The 17183-nt window shown below is 39.3% G+C and overlaps 1 protein-coding gene across 39 annotated transcripts in view; it reads right to left on the bottom strand.

Annotated features, from left to right (window-relative positions):
- MGA (MAX dimerization protein MGA) overlaps positions 1–17183 on the bottom strand; it is a 150445-nt gene that overhangs the window by 85809 nt on the left and 47453 nt on the right. For 37 of the 39 annotated variants that reach the window (XM_060419077.1, XM_042253008.1, XM_060419079.1 and 34 more), the window contains one exon: positions 7097–8227. In XM_060419077.1, coding sequence (XP_060275060.1) covers positions 7097–8160 — 1064 coding nt within the window. In that variant the 5' untranslated portion in view covers positions 8161–8227. Of the gene's footprint in view, positions 1–7096; positions 8228–17072; positions 17181–17183 lie in introns of those variants that run through there. The other 2 variants (XM_042253009.2, XM_060419085.1) reach the window with 1 other exon arrangement.

Here is a 17183-nt window from a genome sequence, read left to right as displayed (position 1 = left end):
ACAGTGGGATACTGGAGGGATGGTTTGGCAGTTGGGGATTAGCAGAAGCAAACTATTATATTATATACAACATGGATAAACCCCACAGTGCCGCTATAAAGCACTATATATTCCATGTCCTGTGATAAAACACGATGAAAAAGAATATATTTGTAACTGAATTGCTTTGCTGTACAACAGAAATTAATAAGACACTGTAAGCCAACTGTACTTCAATAAAATATTTTTTTTTAAACATTGGTGTTGAAATGTTTAAAACACGTATTGGGTAATCAAGATGATTAGACAGTGACTGGACAATCAAATATTATAGATGGCATCCACTAGCTGCAACTGCAATATATATACAGACACACACACCACAGTGAAAAGTATAAACTGAAAAACATTTTCTCTCAATAGGAAGAAAAAAAACCTGTATGCTGCCTGAGTAACATCCACTTCACCTGCTAACAACCCTTAGAAAACAGCAAAGAACTAACTTGCCCATAAACAAGTCAAGGAGAGCTCATGAATGTGGGGATTCCATAGTAGCTATTAGTGGAATATGAATTAAGTGAGAAAAATAAAGTAGAAGTATTGGGCTGGGATGTACTTCTGCCAAACTTGGATTTTAACATTGAAATAAAGCAAATTTTCAGTAGCAAATGTAAGGAGATTAGAAACAGGCACTAGGTCCTAACAAAGTAAAGAGCTAAACAGACTGAAAAATCAATAATTATTTTGAATCCATAACAGACAGTACAAACTGCTGAAACAGACACGTAAATACAGGGGATCATGGTTTAATGGAGCAGTAACTGACAACAGACTCCACCTTGGGAACCAGTGCCAGGGTAGAAAAACCTGAACTGTAACTGACAAATTGCTGGATGCTCAGTGTTAGACAGCCTGAGTTTAAAACTCTAGGGATGCCCAGTTATAGGGGGCTCCCACATTTCTGGAAGTTTTCCTCTAGGAGCTAGATCAGATCTCACACTAAGTATCAGCTCATGAGAAAAATCCTGGGGTGCAGGTGGCTCGGCAGGGTGGTCTCTGTTACTTTTAACAACTATGCCTAATCTCTAGAGAGAAATGAGTTAACCACAGTCTAACTTGGTTGGGTTTTATCAGAGCCTAACTGACCTGGGGAAAGGGAAATTATCCAACTCCAGCCTACCAGAGCCAATCCTGTCAAACTTAAGGAGGCAAGAAGAGATATGAGAAGCACCTGTGAAGTTCACAGTCCAGAGGCACAGACTCATTTAAAAACTCAAAACTAATCACAGAACTAAAAAAACACTTCCCTTTCCCTCACATTGATGCCTTACCACAACATTATTAAAAGCCTATTATATAAAACACTTCCTTTTACCTAACATATCCTGTCTAAAAGACATAAAAAATTACAACACATACTAAAAAGCAAAAAAAACACACAACTTGAAGACAGAGCAACCATCAAAATTATCATACTGGAATGTTGAAATTAACAGATTGGGAATTTAAAACTATGATTAACATGCTAAGAATTCTAATAAATAAAGTAGACCACATGTGGGCTTCCCACGTGGCTCAGTGGTAAAGAATCTGCCTGCAGTGCAGGAGACTCGGGTTCAACCCCTGGGTTGGGAAGATCTCTGGAGGAGGAAATGGCAACTCACTCCAGTATTCTTGCCTGGAGAATTCCATGGACAGAGGAGCCTGGCAGGCTATGGTAAGAACAGATGTGCAATGTAAGCAGAGAAATGAAAATCCTAATAAAGAAGCAAAAAGAGACAAAAAAAAAAAAAAAAAGATCAAAACCAGAAATGGGCAAGAAACAGCAAGGACCTAACAGAAGTTAAGAAGAGGTGACAAGAATATATATAAGAACTATACAAAAAAGGTCTTAATGACCCAGATAACCACAATGCTGTGGTTACGCACCGTGAGCCAGACATCCTAGAGTGTAAAGTCAAGTGGGCTTTAGGAAGTATTACTAGGAACAAAGCTAGTGGAGGTAATGGAATTCCAGCTGAGTTATTTAAAATCCTACCAGATGATGCTGTTCAAGTGCTGCTCTTAATAGGTCAGCAAATTTGGAAAATTCAGCAGCGGCTACTGGACTGGAAAATGGAAAAGGGCAGTTTTCATTCCAATCCCAAAGAAAGGCAATGCCAAAGAATGTTCAAACTATCATACAACTGTGCTCATTTTACATACTAGCAAAAAGTATGAAAAGTGTTCATCACTCAGTCATGTCTGACTCTTTGAGACCTCAAGGACTGTATAGCCCACCAGGCTCCTCTGTCCATGGAATTCTCCAGGCAAGAACAGTGGAGTGGGCAGCCATTCCCCTCTCCAGGGGATCTTCCCGAACCAGGGATTGAACCCAGGTCCTCTGCACTACAGGCAGATTCTTTACCATCTGAGCCACAAGGAAGGACCACATGTAGCAAGGTAATGCTCAAAATCCTTCAAACTAGGCTTCAAAAGTACATGAACCAAAAACTTCCAGATGGAAGCTGGATTTAGAAAAGACAGAGGAACCAGACATTACATTGCCAGCATCCTTTAGATCTTAGAAAAATCAAAACAATTCTGGAAAAACATCTACTTCTGCTTTACTGACTACACTAAAGCCTTTGACTGTGTGGATCACAACAAACGGTGAAAAATTAAAGAGATGGCAATACCAGACCACCTTTCCTGCCTCCTGAGAAACCTGTATGCAAGTCAAGAAACAACAATTAAAACCAGACATGACACAATGGACTGGTTCAAAATTGGGAAAGGAGCGCATCAAGGCTGTATACTATCACCCTGCTTATTTAATTTTTATGCAGAGTACATCACGTGAAATGCTAGGCTGGATGAATCACAAACTGGAATCAAGACTGCCAGGAGAAATATCAATAACCCCAGTTAAGAAGATGATACCATTCTAATGGCAGAAAGCAGAGGAACTAAAGAACCTCTTGCTGAGGGTAAAAGAGGAGAGTGAAAAGCTGGTTTAAAACTCAATATTCGAAAAACTAAGATCATGGCATCCGGTCCCATCACTTTGTGGTAAACAGATTGGGAAAAGTGGAAACAGTGACAGATTTTCTTGGGCTCCAAAATCACTGTGGACAGTGACTACAGCTATGAAATTAAACTTGCTCGTTGGAAGAAAAGCTATGACAAACCTAGACAGCATATTAAAAAGCAGAGACATCACTTTGCCAACAAAGGTCCATAAAGTCAAAGTTTTAGTTTTTCCATTAGTCATGTACCAATGTGAGAGTTGGACCATGAAGGAGGCTGAGTGCCAAAGAATTGATGATTTCCATTTTTGGTGCTGGAGAAGACTCTTGAGAGTCCCTTGGACAGCAAGGAGATCAAACCAGTCAATCCTAAAGGAAATCAACCCTGAATATTCATTGGAAGGACTGATGCTGAAGCTGAAGCTCCAACACTTTGGCCACCTGATGTGAAGAGCTAAAGATGGAAAAGCCCCTGATGCTGGGCAAAAGAAGGGGGCAGCAGAGGATGAGATGGTTAGATAACAGCACCAACTCAATGGACATGAATCTGAGCAAACTCCAGCAAATAGTGAAGGACAGGGAAGCCTGACGTGCTGCAGTTCATGGAGTTGAAAAGGGTCGGACATGACTTAGTGACTGAACACCACCAGCCATTCATGATAAAAACTCTAGGTGAACTAGCAAATAAAAGGGAACTTTCTCAACTTAAATTAGAAACTTTCCCACTAAGATAGGAAAAAAGGAAAAGATGTCCACTCTCATCAATTCTTTTCAGCATCTTACTGGAAGTCCTAGTGAATGCAATAAAAGGAAATAAAAGTAATACAGATTTGAGAAAAAGAAATAAAACTATCTTTGTTCACAAATGACATGATCATCTAGGTAGAAAATGTCAAAGAATCCCCAAAAAACTTCTGGAACTAATAAGCTACAGAATATGAGGGTAAAGTACAAAATTCAATCATTTTCCTACGTATCAACAAAGAACAAGTGGAAAACACAATACCATTTACATTATCACTCCCCAAAAGTGAATACTTAGTTATAAATCTAATATATACAAGATCTATATGGGGGAAATGAAAATACACTGATGAAAAAAATTAAAGAACTAAATAAATGGAGAGGTAGTCAATGTTCATGAACAGGAAGACTCAATACAGTTAAGATGTCAGTTCTTCCCAACTTGATCTATCGATTCAATGCAAGCATAAAAAAAATCCCTGCAAGTTATTTTGTGAATATGGTTGAACTGATTCTCAAGACTATATAGAGACGAAAAAGACCCAGAATAGCCAACACATATTGAAAACAAAGTTGGACAGTTGACATTGCCCAAATTCAAGACTTTCTTAAAAAGCTACAGTAATCAAAATGGTGTAGTACTGTTACAAGAACAGACTAACAGAGGTCAAGGGAATAGCCTGCTGCTGCTGCTAAGTCGCTTCAGTCATGTCCGACTCTGTGCGACCCCATAGACAGCAGCCCACCAGGCTCCCCCGTCCCTGGGATTCTCCAGGCAAGAACACTGGAGTGGGTTGCCGTTTCCTTCTCCAATGCATCAAAGTGAAAAGTGAAAGTGAAGTTGCTCAGTTGTGTCCGACTCTTAGCGACCCCATGGACTGCAGCCTACCAGGCTCCTTGGTCCATGGGATTTTCCAGGCAAGAGTACTGGAGTGGGGTGCCATAGCCTCCTCCGAGAGCCCACAAAGAGACTCAAGTAGAGCCAACTGATCTTTGACAAAGAAGCAAGGACAGTATCAGAGCAGAGAGTCTTCTCAGTGCTGAAATAGCAGGACATCCACATACAAAAATATAAATGACTCTCGACACAGACCTTCCAACTTTCACATAAATTAATTCGAAATGGATCATAAACCAAAATGTAAAACACAAAATTTTAAGAATCCTAAAAGATAACCTAAGAGAAAACCTACATGACCTTAAATATGGCAATGACTTCTTAAGATACAAAATCAAAGGCATGATCCATGAAAGAAATCACTGATAGGCTGAACTTCATTAAAATAATAAACTTCTGCTTTGTGAAAGACAACATCAAGAGAATGAACAGACAGACCACAAACTGGGAAAAAATATTTGCAAAAGCATGTTATTCAAAACATACAAAGAAGTCTGAAGACAATAGTAAAACAATCTGATTAGAAAATAAGCCAAAGACCTTTACAGATATCAAAGAAGATATACAGATGGCAAATAAGCATATGAAAAGATACACCACATCATGTCATCAGGGAAAGGCAAATTTAAACAAGATACTACTACACACCTATTAGAAAGGCCAAAATCCAGAAAGCTGACAGTGCTGACAAGGATGCAGAGCAGCAAGAACTCTTATTCACTGCAAAATGGCAAGGCCACTTTAGAAGAGTTTGGCAATTTCTCATAAACCTAAACATACTGTCACCAGGACTTCCCTGGTGGTCCAGTGGCTAAGACTCCATGTTTCCAACATAGGGGGATCAGATTTGATCCCTGGTCAGGGAACCAGATCCCACATACTGTAACTGAAGAGTTCACACACCGCAACTAAAGATTCGGCATGCTACAATGAAGATGGAAGATCCCGTGTGCCATAACTAAGACCGGGGGCAGCCAAATAAATAAAAAAACAAACAAATAAAAAAACAAACAAATAAAAAAACAAACATGTTGTTACCATCCAGTCTTGGAACCATGCTCCTTGGTATCTATTCAAATGGACATTAGACTTGGACACAGATGTTCACGGCAGCTTTATTCGTAACTGCCAAAACTGAGATGCAACTAAGATGTCCTTCAAGAGATGAATGAATAAATGAACTGATACAACCAAACAAAAAAAATGTGCTATCAAGTCATGAATAGACATGAAGAAACTTTATATACATATTACTAAGTGAAAGAAGCCAAGTTGAAATAGCTACATCATTGTATGATTCCAGATATAAGACATTCTGGACAAGGCAAAGCTATGAGACAACAAAAAGATCAGAGGTTGCCAGAGGTGAGGGGAACAGGAGATTAAGAGGTAGAACATGGAGGATTTTTAAGGCAATGAAAATACTCTTTATGATACTATTTTGGTGGATACATGTCTTTACATTATTTGTCCAAACCCACAGAATGCATCACCAAGAGTGAACCTTTATGCAATCTATGGACTTTTGAGTGATTATGACACACCAACATAGGTTCATCAATTATAAACAAATGCACCATTTTGGTGATGGATGCTGATAATGGGAATGGCTATGTACGTGTGGGGACAGAAGTTGTAATGGGAAATATTTAAACTTTGCTCTCGATTTTGTTGCAAACCTAAAATTGCTCTTAAAAAAATAAAGCCTTTAATAAAAATAAATAACGCAAGTACAAATTTAAAAAGTGCAACAGTGTATCTTGTTATTTTAACATGTAATAACCTTCAGCTTGTTTTTAGTCAGGAAATTTATGGATCAAGATGTCCATAGGGCAAAAAATTCTTATTTATTTAGCTGTGCTGGGTCTTAGATGCAGCATGCAGGATCTTTAGTTGCAGCATGTGGTATCCAGTTCCCTGACGAGGGATTGAACGTGGACCTTCTGCACTGGAAGCATGGAGTCTTAGCCACTGAACCACCAGGTAAGTCCTAGGAAATTCTTACATACTAGACATAAGTTAGTTTACTTTCAATTTCTTCTGAGCCACATTGGATAAGTCTTGCTTCAGTTATGATTCGGGGATCATTCTTTTCCCTTCTCCAATTAATCAAGAGTTGTCTATATATACTGTATACAAACTATACTTTAATACTTTTTAAAAGCTGTCTATATATTAACAAGGAATAAACATGCATGATTAACAAAAGTCTAAATCTAAAAATCTAAGGTTCCCACTGGGATAAGTCATCTGATTTGCCTACAATTCTAGATTGTGAACCCAACAGATATTCATTACAGAAAAATGAACTATCATTTTGCAGAATTGAAAAGCAACTATTACTTCACAAATGTGGGGTATTTTATAGTGGCTTGCATTATTAATACCTAAAGTTAGAAGTCCACATAACCAACATTTTAAATTCAAATCTTCCTTTTATCTCTAAGAACAGAAAATTGTTACCTACCTTTCAGAAACCTCTTGCTTCAACTGAGGGACTTCATCAAGTGCTGAATCAATATCCATGAAACCAAGAAAATCTCGCTTTATATTAAGGGAAGGCTTCTCCAAACCCTTGCCTGATGTTTCCTGACCCCTTGATAAAGGATCCAAATCTGTTAGCTGCATCTCTGACCCCTCACCTTCTGTAAGACGGACCCGTTGACCAGGAGAACTGGGAACACTGTTCCCTTCTTGGTCAGAGCTGTTCTTTTGCTTTCCATCTCTCTGAGGCTTACTATTCAGCCCATCATCCCGGAAGCCTTTAGCAAATGGATTGTAATCTATTTTCAACTGGGTAATTTGAATGTTTTGATAAGCTGTTACTGCAAAGAATTCAGTCTGTGGGAAGGTAAAAGTGTGGACACCAGGGCCATTTAATTGTATCACTTCAGTAGCCTTTTCTGCAGGCACCAAGTGAAGCCGAGGCAAGTAGCGATGCATAGAGTGCAAGATAATATGCCCTTCTTGGTCCAGTGTATTGTTTGTAAGTTTGAGTTTGTAGAAAGACACTGGTTGATGCATCCAATAATGACCTGTGGAAGGAGATTCTGGATGAATAAAAACCCTCCCCAAAACATGGGGCTCAGCCTTCCCACTGGGCTCCCACCAGCGACCGTTCCATTTATAACGGTGATTATCCACAGGAGATATATCCATGACAAGGATATATTTCATATTTGAATCTAAACCTGTTATCCAATAACGACAGTAAGGAAACATGCGTCTCCCCTGCTTCGTCAGAATCATCTCTGTGCTTCGATGATAGAATTCGTTCCACATACTATTGTTATCCAAAGTGACAGTGATTCCTCCTACAGTACAATCAGCTGGAAGGCAAATCTTTCCTTTAGATTTTCCTGGTGATGACACACTGCTAGCCAAAGCACAGGCATCCCGATTAGTAACCAAAATTCCTTGATCAGTTTTGCCATTTCCTGGCTGTTTCAGGATGACAAAGAAGGTAGGTGCTGCTCCTGGCACTGTCCCACCATCTTGATTAGCCAATATAATCTGCTGTTTCTCCTCCATGATTCCAGTGGGAAAATCAGTAGTAAGATAATTGTAGTTACCACATAATCACAATGGCCTTCCCAGCCTAAAAAAAACAAAACAACAGTTTAATCAAGTGAACATTTATTTTACTAACAAAAATGTAAGAATGATTATGTTATCCCAAAATACATTCCTAAATTCTTCTAAGATTTTGCTTCTACTTTTCTCTCAATCACTGTAAGGATATTCATTCTGGAATATTTGATTATCTTTATAAAGTTCATTTTAATCTAATTAAGTTAGTCATATCCCAATCCTTCAATAATTCACTATACATGCAATGTGAAAGTGAAGTCTCTCAGTCGTATCCGACTTTTCGATCCCATGGACTGTAACCTACCAGGCTCCTCCGTCCATGGGATTCTCCAGGTAAGAATACTGGAGTGGGTTGCCATTTCCTTCTCCAGGAGGTCTTCCCAACCCAGGGATTGAACCCGGGTCTCCCACATTGCAGGCAGACACTTTATCATGTGAGCCACCAGGGAAGCTCATGCATGCAATAATCTCACATTAAAAAAAAGTATTCATTTTAGAAAAATTATATGAAGATATAAAAGTATACAGACTTAAAAGAAGATTAAATTGTAAAGTTATCTGCATTCCAAAAGAATCCCCATAATTTATGAATTTGAGAGGATTCTGTTACAAGCACATCCTCCTGAGTAAAAATTAACAAATTTCCACGTTATCACTGTACAGAGAATCACCTCTTTTATTAGAGTACTGGCATGAGTTCATACATAAGTAAAAAGTTATTTAATTTAATTAGTACATGAAAGTGAAAGTGTTAGTTGCTCAGTTGTGTCTGACTCTTTGGGACCCCATGGACTGTAGCCCACCAGGCAGCTCTGTCCGTGGGATTCTCTAGGCAAAAATACTGGAATGGGTTGCCATTCCCTTCTCTAGGGGATCTTCCAACCTAGGGATGGAACCTGGGTCTCCTGCATTGCAGGTGGCTTCTTTATGAACTGAGCCATCAAGGAAGCCCTGTTAGTACATACATTTAAAGAAAACATGACAAAACACCAGAACTTACTGGAAAAAGAAATAGTTGGCTCCACAACTCAGACCTTACACTGAAAAAAATTCCAACAGACCAAACACTTAAATCCCATCCCCTACTCCCAACTCAGTGTAATTTTTTTTTAATTCTTAAAGAAATCTTGAAAAAAGCTTTTTGATAATAAGTAATACACAAAACCTAGAAGTTAAGACAAAATTTTTGATAAATTCAAAATCTTATAAATTTGTTTTTAATATGGCAAAAACTATCCACGTAAGATTAAAAAAATGACTGACTGGAAAACAGTACCTGAAACATATCATAAAGAACTCATTTTCCTAATATAAAAAAGAATTTTATACAAATTGGAAAAACAAAAAATCGAATAGAAAAAAGAACAAAGGATAGGAATTGCAAATGGTTAAGAAAATGTACACAGTCACAGAACAGAAGGAATTAAAGTCATCCTAAGATACTGCTTTTTACCCTAGCAGAATGGCAAAAATAAAAGCCTGTCAAAGGTGCTGGAAAAGGTGTATGTCAACCAGCATTCTTATCTCATCAGCCACTTAGAGTGCAAGATGACAGAATCTCAAAGGTCAGTATGAAAATATCAAAAGTAGAAACACACACATCCCAGGAATCAATGGTTCTTCTAGGACTTTATCTTACATACATATGTGCAAACACACACATATACACCTGTAATAAATGGTGGTACTATGAAAGAGTGGAATATTCTGCAGCTAGAAAAGAGAATTATAAATTTTATAGACTCATTACTGCAGATGGTGAGTGCAGCCATGAAATTAAAAGACGCTTACTCCTTGGAAGAAAAGTTATGACCACCCTAGATAGCATATTGAAAAGCAGAGACATTTCTTTGCCAACAAAGGACCGTCTAGTCAAGGCTATGGTTTTTCCAGTGGTCATGTACAGAATTGATGCTTCTGAACTGTGGTGTTGGAGAAGACTCTTGAGAGTCCCTTGGATGGCAAGGAGATCCAACCAGTCCATTCTAAAGGAGATCAGCCCTGGGTGTTCTTTGGAAGGACTGATGCTAAAGCTGACACTCTAGTACTTTGGCCACCTCATGTGAAGAGTTGACTCATTGGAAAAGACTCTGATGCTGGGAGGGATTGGGGTCAGCAGGAAAAGGGGACGACAGAGGATGAGATGGCTGGATGGCATCACAGACTCGATGGACATGAGTTTGAGTGAACTCCAAGAGATGGTGATGGACAGGGAGGCCAGGCGTGCTGCGATTCATGGGGTCCCAAAGAGTCGGACACGACTGAGTGACTGAACTGAACATTATCTAAAAGATATACAAAGGGCATAAAGTTCAAAACAATTGTAGATTATGCTATATACTTCTATAAGTTTAAACAAAGAAAAAGCCAAAGAAAGAGAAGAATATGTATGTATTTTCCTGACACAGACTACCTACAAAGACAGAAGAGGAACGAACTGGTAGTATTGGCTTTATCAAAGGAAAACAGGGTGGCTGGAAAAATACTCTGACACTTTCTAAATTTTTTATCTTGTGACCGTACAACCTATCCCCCCACCCCACCCCCCAGAAAACCCTGAATTAGTTAATTCATAAAAGTTACACCAAAAAAACACATATACTGTATGACTCCATTTATAAGAAACATCCAGAATATGCAAATCTATAAAGTAGATCAGTGGCTGACAGTGAAAAGGGAGAGGATTAATGAGGACAATTGTTAACAGTTTGCGGTTTTCTATAAGAGTGATGAAAATGTTCTGAACTAAAAACCAGTTAATGTATCCTTCAAAATGCTGAATTTGGGGGCTCCTGCTGGTCCAGTGGTTAAGACACCACATTTCCAATGCAGAGGGCCTGGGCTCAATCCCTAGTCAGGGAACTAGATCCCACATGCTGCAACCAAGAGCCCACATGCCAGCAACTGAAGACCCCGCATGCTGCAACTAAGACCTGGTACAGTCAAATAAATATATAAATGTTTTAAATCACTAATTTTATGTGAATTATATCTCAATAAACCATTATAAAGAAATCTCAGGTTGTTACATTCAACTAAAGTGATGTGATAAAATAAATTACCTAAATATTCTACAAAATAAAAGCTATCACCTTCGATTAGCTTTTATACAAAAAAGGAAAATACTACATCACTAGGCTTCCCAGGTGGCATTAGGGGTAAAGAATCCACCTACCAATGTAGGAGACATAAGAGACACAGGTTCGATCCCTGGGCTGGGAAGATCCCCTTGAGAAAGGCATGGCAACTCACTCCAGCGTTCTTACCTGCTGGAGAATCCCATTGACAAAGGAGCCTGGCGGGCTACACTGTCCATAGGTTCACAAAGAGTCAGACACAACTGAAGCAACTTAGCACACACACACACTCTTGTTTAACTGGGTCAGTAAGTTTTGACTAACCAAACTGAGCCACTTACTGGTGTTCCTCTTTTTAATTAAAAGTCTAATTTTACATTTCATCAGAGCTATTGACAACCAATAATAAAATCATCTGATCTGAATTTTACATCTTTCAGGACTGGCCACATGATCCTCCCAAAAAGTTGGGGGGGGGGGGGCGGGCTCCAAAACTTAAATTATTCATTATCTTCAGGATAATACTTTAAAGACCAACACTTCAAAAAAGGTTGGTTATTGTTTCTGATTATGGCTAGATATGAAAATAGAAACCCTACTTTCTAACACTAAAGCACTAATACCTAGGAAACGTTAAAAAAGAAAAAAAGATCTCTCCTCTGATTTGGAGTTTGAGAGATAGATAAAATTTAGAACGATTCTTTTCAAAAGTTTCCTCAGGCTTAAGGCAATTAAGTTTACTGATTTCCTAAAACTAGTTTAAGTAACATCTATCAGAGACTGATAAGACAAAATTTAAACAGACTTATAAGTCACAAATACAGTGACTTTTATAAAAAGAGTAAAGTTCAGAAAGTTCATAAAAACCAATACCTCTAAAATGGTGTATAATTGATCAAAAAGGCCATCATCAAAATATCTACAAACAATACACTGGAAAGGATGTGGAGAAAAGGGAACCCTCTTGCACTGTTGGGAATGTAAACTGATACAGCCACTATGGAGAACAGTATGGAGATTCCTTAAAAAACTAGGAATAAAACTACCATTGTTGTTGTTCAGTCACCTAGTCATATCTGACTTGTTGCAACCCCATGGACTGCAGCACTCAAGGCCTCTGTGTCCCTCAACATCTCCAGAAGTTTGCCCAAGTTCATGTCCATTCCATCAGTCATGCCATCCAGCCACCTCATCCTCTAATGCCATCTTCTGCCCTCAATGTCTCCCAGCATCAGGGACTTTTTCAGTGAGTCAGCTATTCACATCAGGTGACCAAAATACTAGATCTTCAACTTCAGTATCAGTCCTTCCAATAGGTATTCAGGGTTGACTTCCCTTAAGACTGACTGGTTTGATCTCCCTGCTGTCCAACCATTATGACCTAGCAATCCCACTAGTGGGCATATACCCTTAGAAAACTATAATTCAAAAAGACACATGTACCCCAATGTTCACTGCAGCACTATTTACAACAGAGAGGACATGGAAGCAACCTAGATGTCCATCAACTGAAAAACAGATAAAGAAGTTGTGGTACATACATACAGTGTAATATTACTCAGCCATAAAAAGGAATCAATGTCAGTTGAACTGATGCAGATGAACCTAGAGTCTGTCAAACAGATTAAGAAGTTGTGGTACATGCATATAATGGAATATTACTCAGCGGTAAAAAGTAACAAATGTCAGTTGAACTGAGGGGGATGAACCTAGAGTCTGTCCAACAGAGTAAAGTAAGTCATAAGGAGAAAATATCATATTTTAATGCATATATACAGAATCTAGAAAATGGCACTGATGAACCTATTTGCAGGACAGGAATATGAACAGAGACACAGATATGGAGAATGGACTTATGCTGGGGTGGGGACAAGAAGTGAGAGCGAACCACTGACATATATACACTACCATGTGTAAAATAAGACAGCTAGGGGGAAGCTGCTATAAAACACAGGGAAACCAGCCCAAAGTTCTGCATCAACCTACAGGAGTGAGATGGGGGGAAGGTATCTCCCTCTCAAGAGGGAGAAGATATATATATATATATATATACCTATGGCTGATTCGGGTTATTATATGACAGAAATCAACACAAGATTGTAAGGCAATTATTCTTCAGTTAAATAAAACAAAGCTAAAAACATAAAATAAAACTGTATATAAATCAAATAACACAGACTCCTAATCTTGTACTTAGTCCAGAAAGCTCAGTTTTGTTACAAATCAAGTATTTTTGTAGACAATTATGCAAAAACACACTTATGAAGTGCAGTTAAGACAGGCAGCAAGGAACTACTTGAAAAAATTGTTTAGCTATCCCAAACCCACAAAGACATTAGAGAGTTAAGAACTTCTTATAAACACTGTCTTCTATAATAATAAAACCTTGATTTTTCATCATTTTTACAGGTAAAAGTGGGCAAGGACGTTTTAACCAATGCTTTAAAAATCATTATCTTTTAAAAATTAATCTATGAAATATCAAAGATTCTACTGATGGGAATCCAGTTTAGAGACTGTACTAAAATAAATTTAAACTTACATTATATATACACATTTCAAAATTTTCCTTTCATTGAAACACAAAAATTAAGTTCAGAAGAGTCAGACTGCTTTATTTGCACTCTACACAAGCATCTAATTAATGTAAAAATGTGTGTATTAAGTCCAAAAAAAGTCTGAACTTTCAGACTTTTGATTTGTATAGTCTTTTTTTAATCCTCCTGTCAAGTTTATTCCATAAATTGATCAAAATGTGTAAAACCAAAAACATAATTTACAAAAAAAAATAGTATCTATCTTAAGCCATACGTTGCTAAAGGTTTACAGACGAGAAATAAAATTTTATTCCACAACAATTCTTAAGCATGGATTTCACTTCATTATAAAGCAATATGCCTACGCTTTTGGAATACAATATTGGATTTTCTAAAGAAAGGATAGTCAATTCATCAAATTCAACTGTATCAGACACACAAACACCACTCTAAAGTCTAAGATAACTTTAACCAATTGCAAAAATCAAATTACTTAGGCTACTCATGAAGCAATAAATCTCCTTCCAGAAAGATTCTAAAAATTCTCTGAAAGCGTTAAGGAAGACCACAGTTTTGGTATACAGATACAACTTAGCTGTTGTAAATCTCAGTTCAGCTGTTCAAGATCAAGCAGTTATCCACATAGAATTACTATAATAATGACCTACAGAGATAAATTCAGTTGTGGCTGGGAAATATTCTAAGTAACTTTCTGAAAATGTCAACATCAGAAGGTGCAGGCACTCACATCAACACACTAATGCAATTACACAGAGAATGTTTTCCAGTAATGTGTCAAGTTGCATAAGAAAACTGTTACAATTCCAGAGAACCTATTCTGAGTATCTTTTCACCAATGACCTCTTTTGGAAATGTTTAGTAACTACTAAAGCCACGATCTTCATACAACTTACAAAATACACTAGTTAGTTTACTAGCTAGTTACCTAATTCAGATACTAGTATCAGTCTACCCCTCCCCCCACCCCCCAACCAACCTGGCAACAAAGTACACCAAAATTCCAAACCAATACTATTACTTTAAAAACACAAACATTACAAAACACTCAGATGATAACTGAGTATTTTCAAAGTTGCTAAAAATAACCATAACTTTTCATACAGTAAATGCATTACTGTAAGGTAGGCATGGAGATGTTAGTTTGTTCCTTAACATAATTATTCACTACAGGAGTGCGGTTAAATTACATTTCTGAAGCTCAAATTTGTAAGAGAATAGATTCACTTGAATTTCAGTATTCATCAATATACAATGGGCCCAGAAATTTGAAAAATCTTTTTAAAAGCATAATTTACACACAAAAGTAATCAGAAAACTAGACAACAAGGGATGCAGACAATAAAATAGCCAACTATCCGTTCTTAATCGTCATTAGGTTAACTTTTATAATTAAATAAATGATGTGCGTGCGTGCTAAGTCGCTTCCGTCGTGCCTGACTCTGACCCTATGAACTGTAGCCCGCTAGGATCCTCTGTCCTTGGGATTTTCCAGGCAAGAACACTGGAGTGGGTTGCCATGGTACTCACTATCTATAAGCAAGCACTTACTTTGGACCAGAAACTATACCCTGGGCATTTTATCTTGACTACAATCCTAAATTTGAAAGGTAAATTTCAAAATCTGAAATGCTTTTAGGTTTTAAGGCACGAAGTTGCATTTACCTAAGATAGTAGCCCATCCCCACCCCTTTCTTTCACCAAATTCCATTCGTTAATGCAGGCTTCATGAGCATTTTCTATTCCTAGGAGTGATCCCTTTACCACAACTCGGGGTTAGCAAGCTAGCAGGTCCCTAATACTTGCCTAAGTAGAATTTAAAGAACTAATTTTTATGGCAGAAATAGACAGCAATCAAATAGCCACCTTGCCTTGGATTAAGTATGTCAAGGTACCCAGGGCACTAAGTTTTCTCAAATCCTAAGCATGTGTTTTCTGGAAGGTGCATCCAACACATTCAACACACACAACAGCTGGAAACAGGTCTCTGGCATCAAGAAGGACTAGCGCCGACTCCAGACACTTCGAAGTGAAAAGGGATCCTGCCAGTCTCAGAGAACCGCAGTCGCCGTCGACTACCAGGGCCCACATCACAGCTTTTCAACTACAAAGGTGAACTAGCCAAGAACTACGTGAAAAAATGCCTCAGGGAAAGCATTTCTGGGGAAGGGGAGTCCGACAAATCACGTGCCGCCAGCCGGAACCCACGGATCACTCGGCGGGTTCCAGTCGCGTTCGGTTACCGTGGAGACTATAGAACCAGCCGTCCGGCCTCGGGGCCGGCCCTCTTCCCAGCAGCCGTCACGCCACCTCCAGGCACTTTCCCTGCAGCCTTAGCCGCGGCGTCGTGCCCAAAAAGAGGCAGAGCAGGCAGCATTTGCCAGGGACTGTGCCGCAGAAGCCTGGTGTGCTTTAAAACACACAAGGCAGCGCGCGGGTGGGCTCGAGAGATCTCTTGATCCACGTGTCTGCCCCTGCGACGCGAACTCTGGGAGAGTGGTCTTCCCTCAGAAGGAAGAGCGCTTTGGTTATTCACATTGTTCTGCCATCAGTAACTCTTCTTTTCAGAACTCCTTCACCCTCCCTGCTTCCATCCTCGCCAGAGGAGGCATGGCATCTCCAGAGTTCCGAAGGCAGAACAAAAATCTTCACAAGACACTACCACTTCCCACTCTCAACCCAGTTTGAAATAATCCCTAAATTTTCTATAGTCCTCGCACGCAGATTCCTTAACTGTGGTTGCTAGTACTCGGAGCGGTGTATTTCTATCCCAGACCCACCTACTGCTGAGGGCACAGACCTTGACCATTTAACAGGGGCGGGAAGCCACACAGAGAACTGGCCAAAGGGTGCCCCACAGAGGGGAAAAGAAAATAACACCTGCTCTTCCCACCTGTTTTCCCCGCCCTCATTTCTGCACTTACGAACCACCGGTCCTTTGTTTACCAAGTTCCCAGTCCTATACAGCTCACTTCCTCGACCTCCTTCTTTATTAAACTCGCGGTCTTGCTTCAAACAACTTGTCAGGAAATTACATGCTAGACGAAAGGTTTATACAGGTGTCAAAATGCTGCACACAGCTCCTTAGAAAAGCGAGGTCAGCACCGTTTCCTTCGGAGTTTTGGAACGCCGAGACCTGAGCTCTAAAAGGCAAAGCGCACAAGCACGGCTCTCGACCCAAAGCCCCACGACTGGCTGGAAGGCGTCACGCGGATCGTACCATGCGGTGCAGCACCCCACACACGCGAGGGCAGGGCTGCGCCATGGGCGCTTCTCACCCCGCCCGCCTCGTGGCCGCTCTGGCTGGCGTCGATGTTCCGAGTTGGCCGCG

This window comes from Ovis aries, chromosome 7 (assembly GCF_016772045.2).
Source record: "Ovis aries strain OAR_USU_Benz2616 breed Rambouillet chromosome 7, ARS-UI_Ramb_v3.0, whole genome shotgun sequence".
Lineage (NCBI taxonomy): Eukaryota > Metazoa > Chordata > Mammalia > Artiodactyla > Bovidae > Ovis > Ovis aries.
Note: the sequence above shows the minus strand (reverse complement) of the source record. Positions and strands in the feature narration are given on the sequence as shown.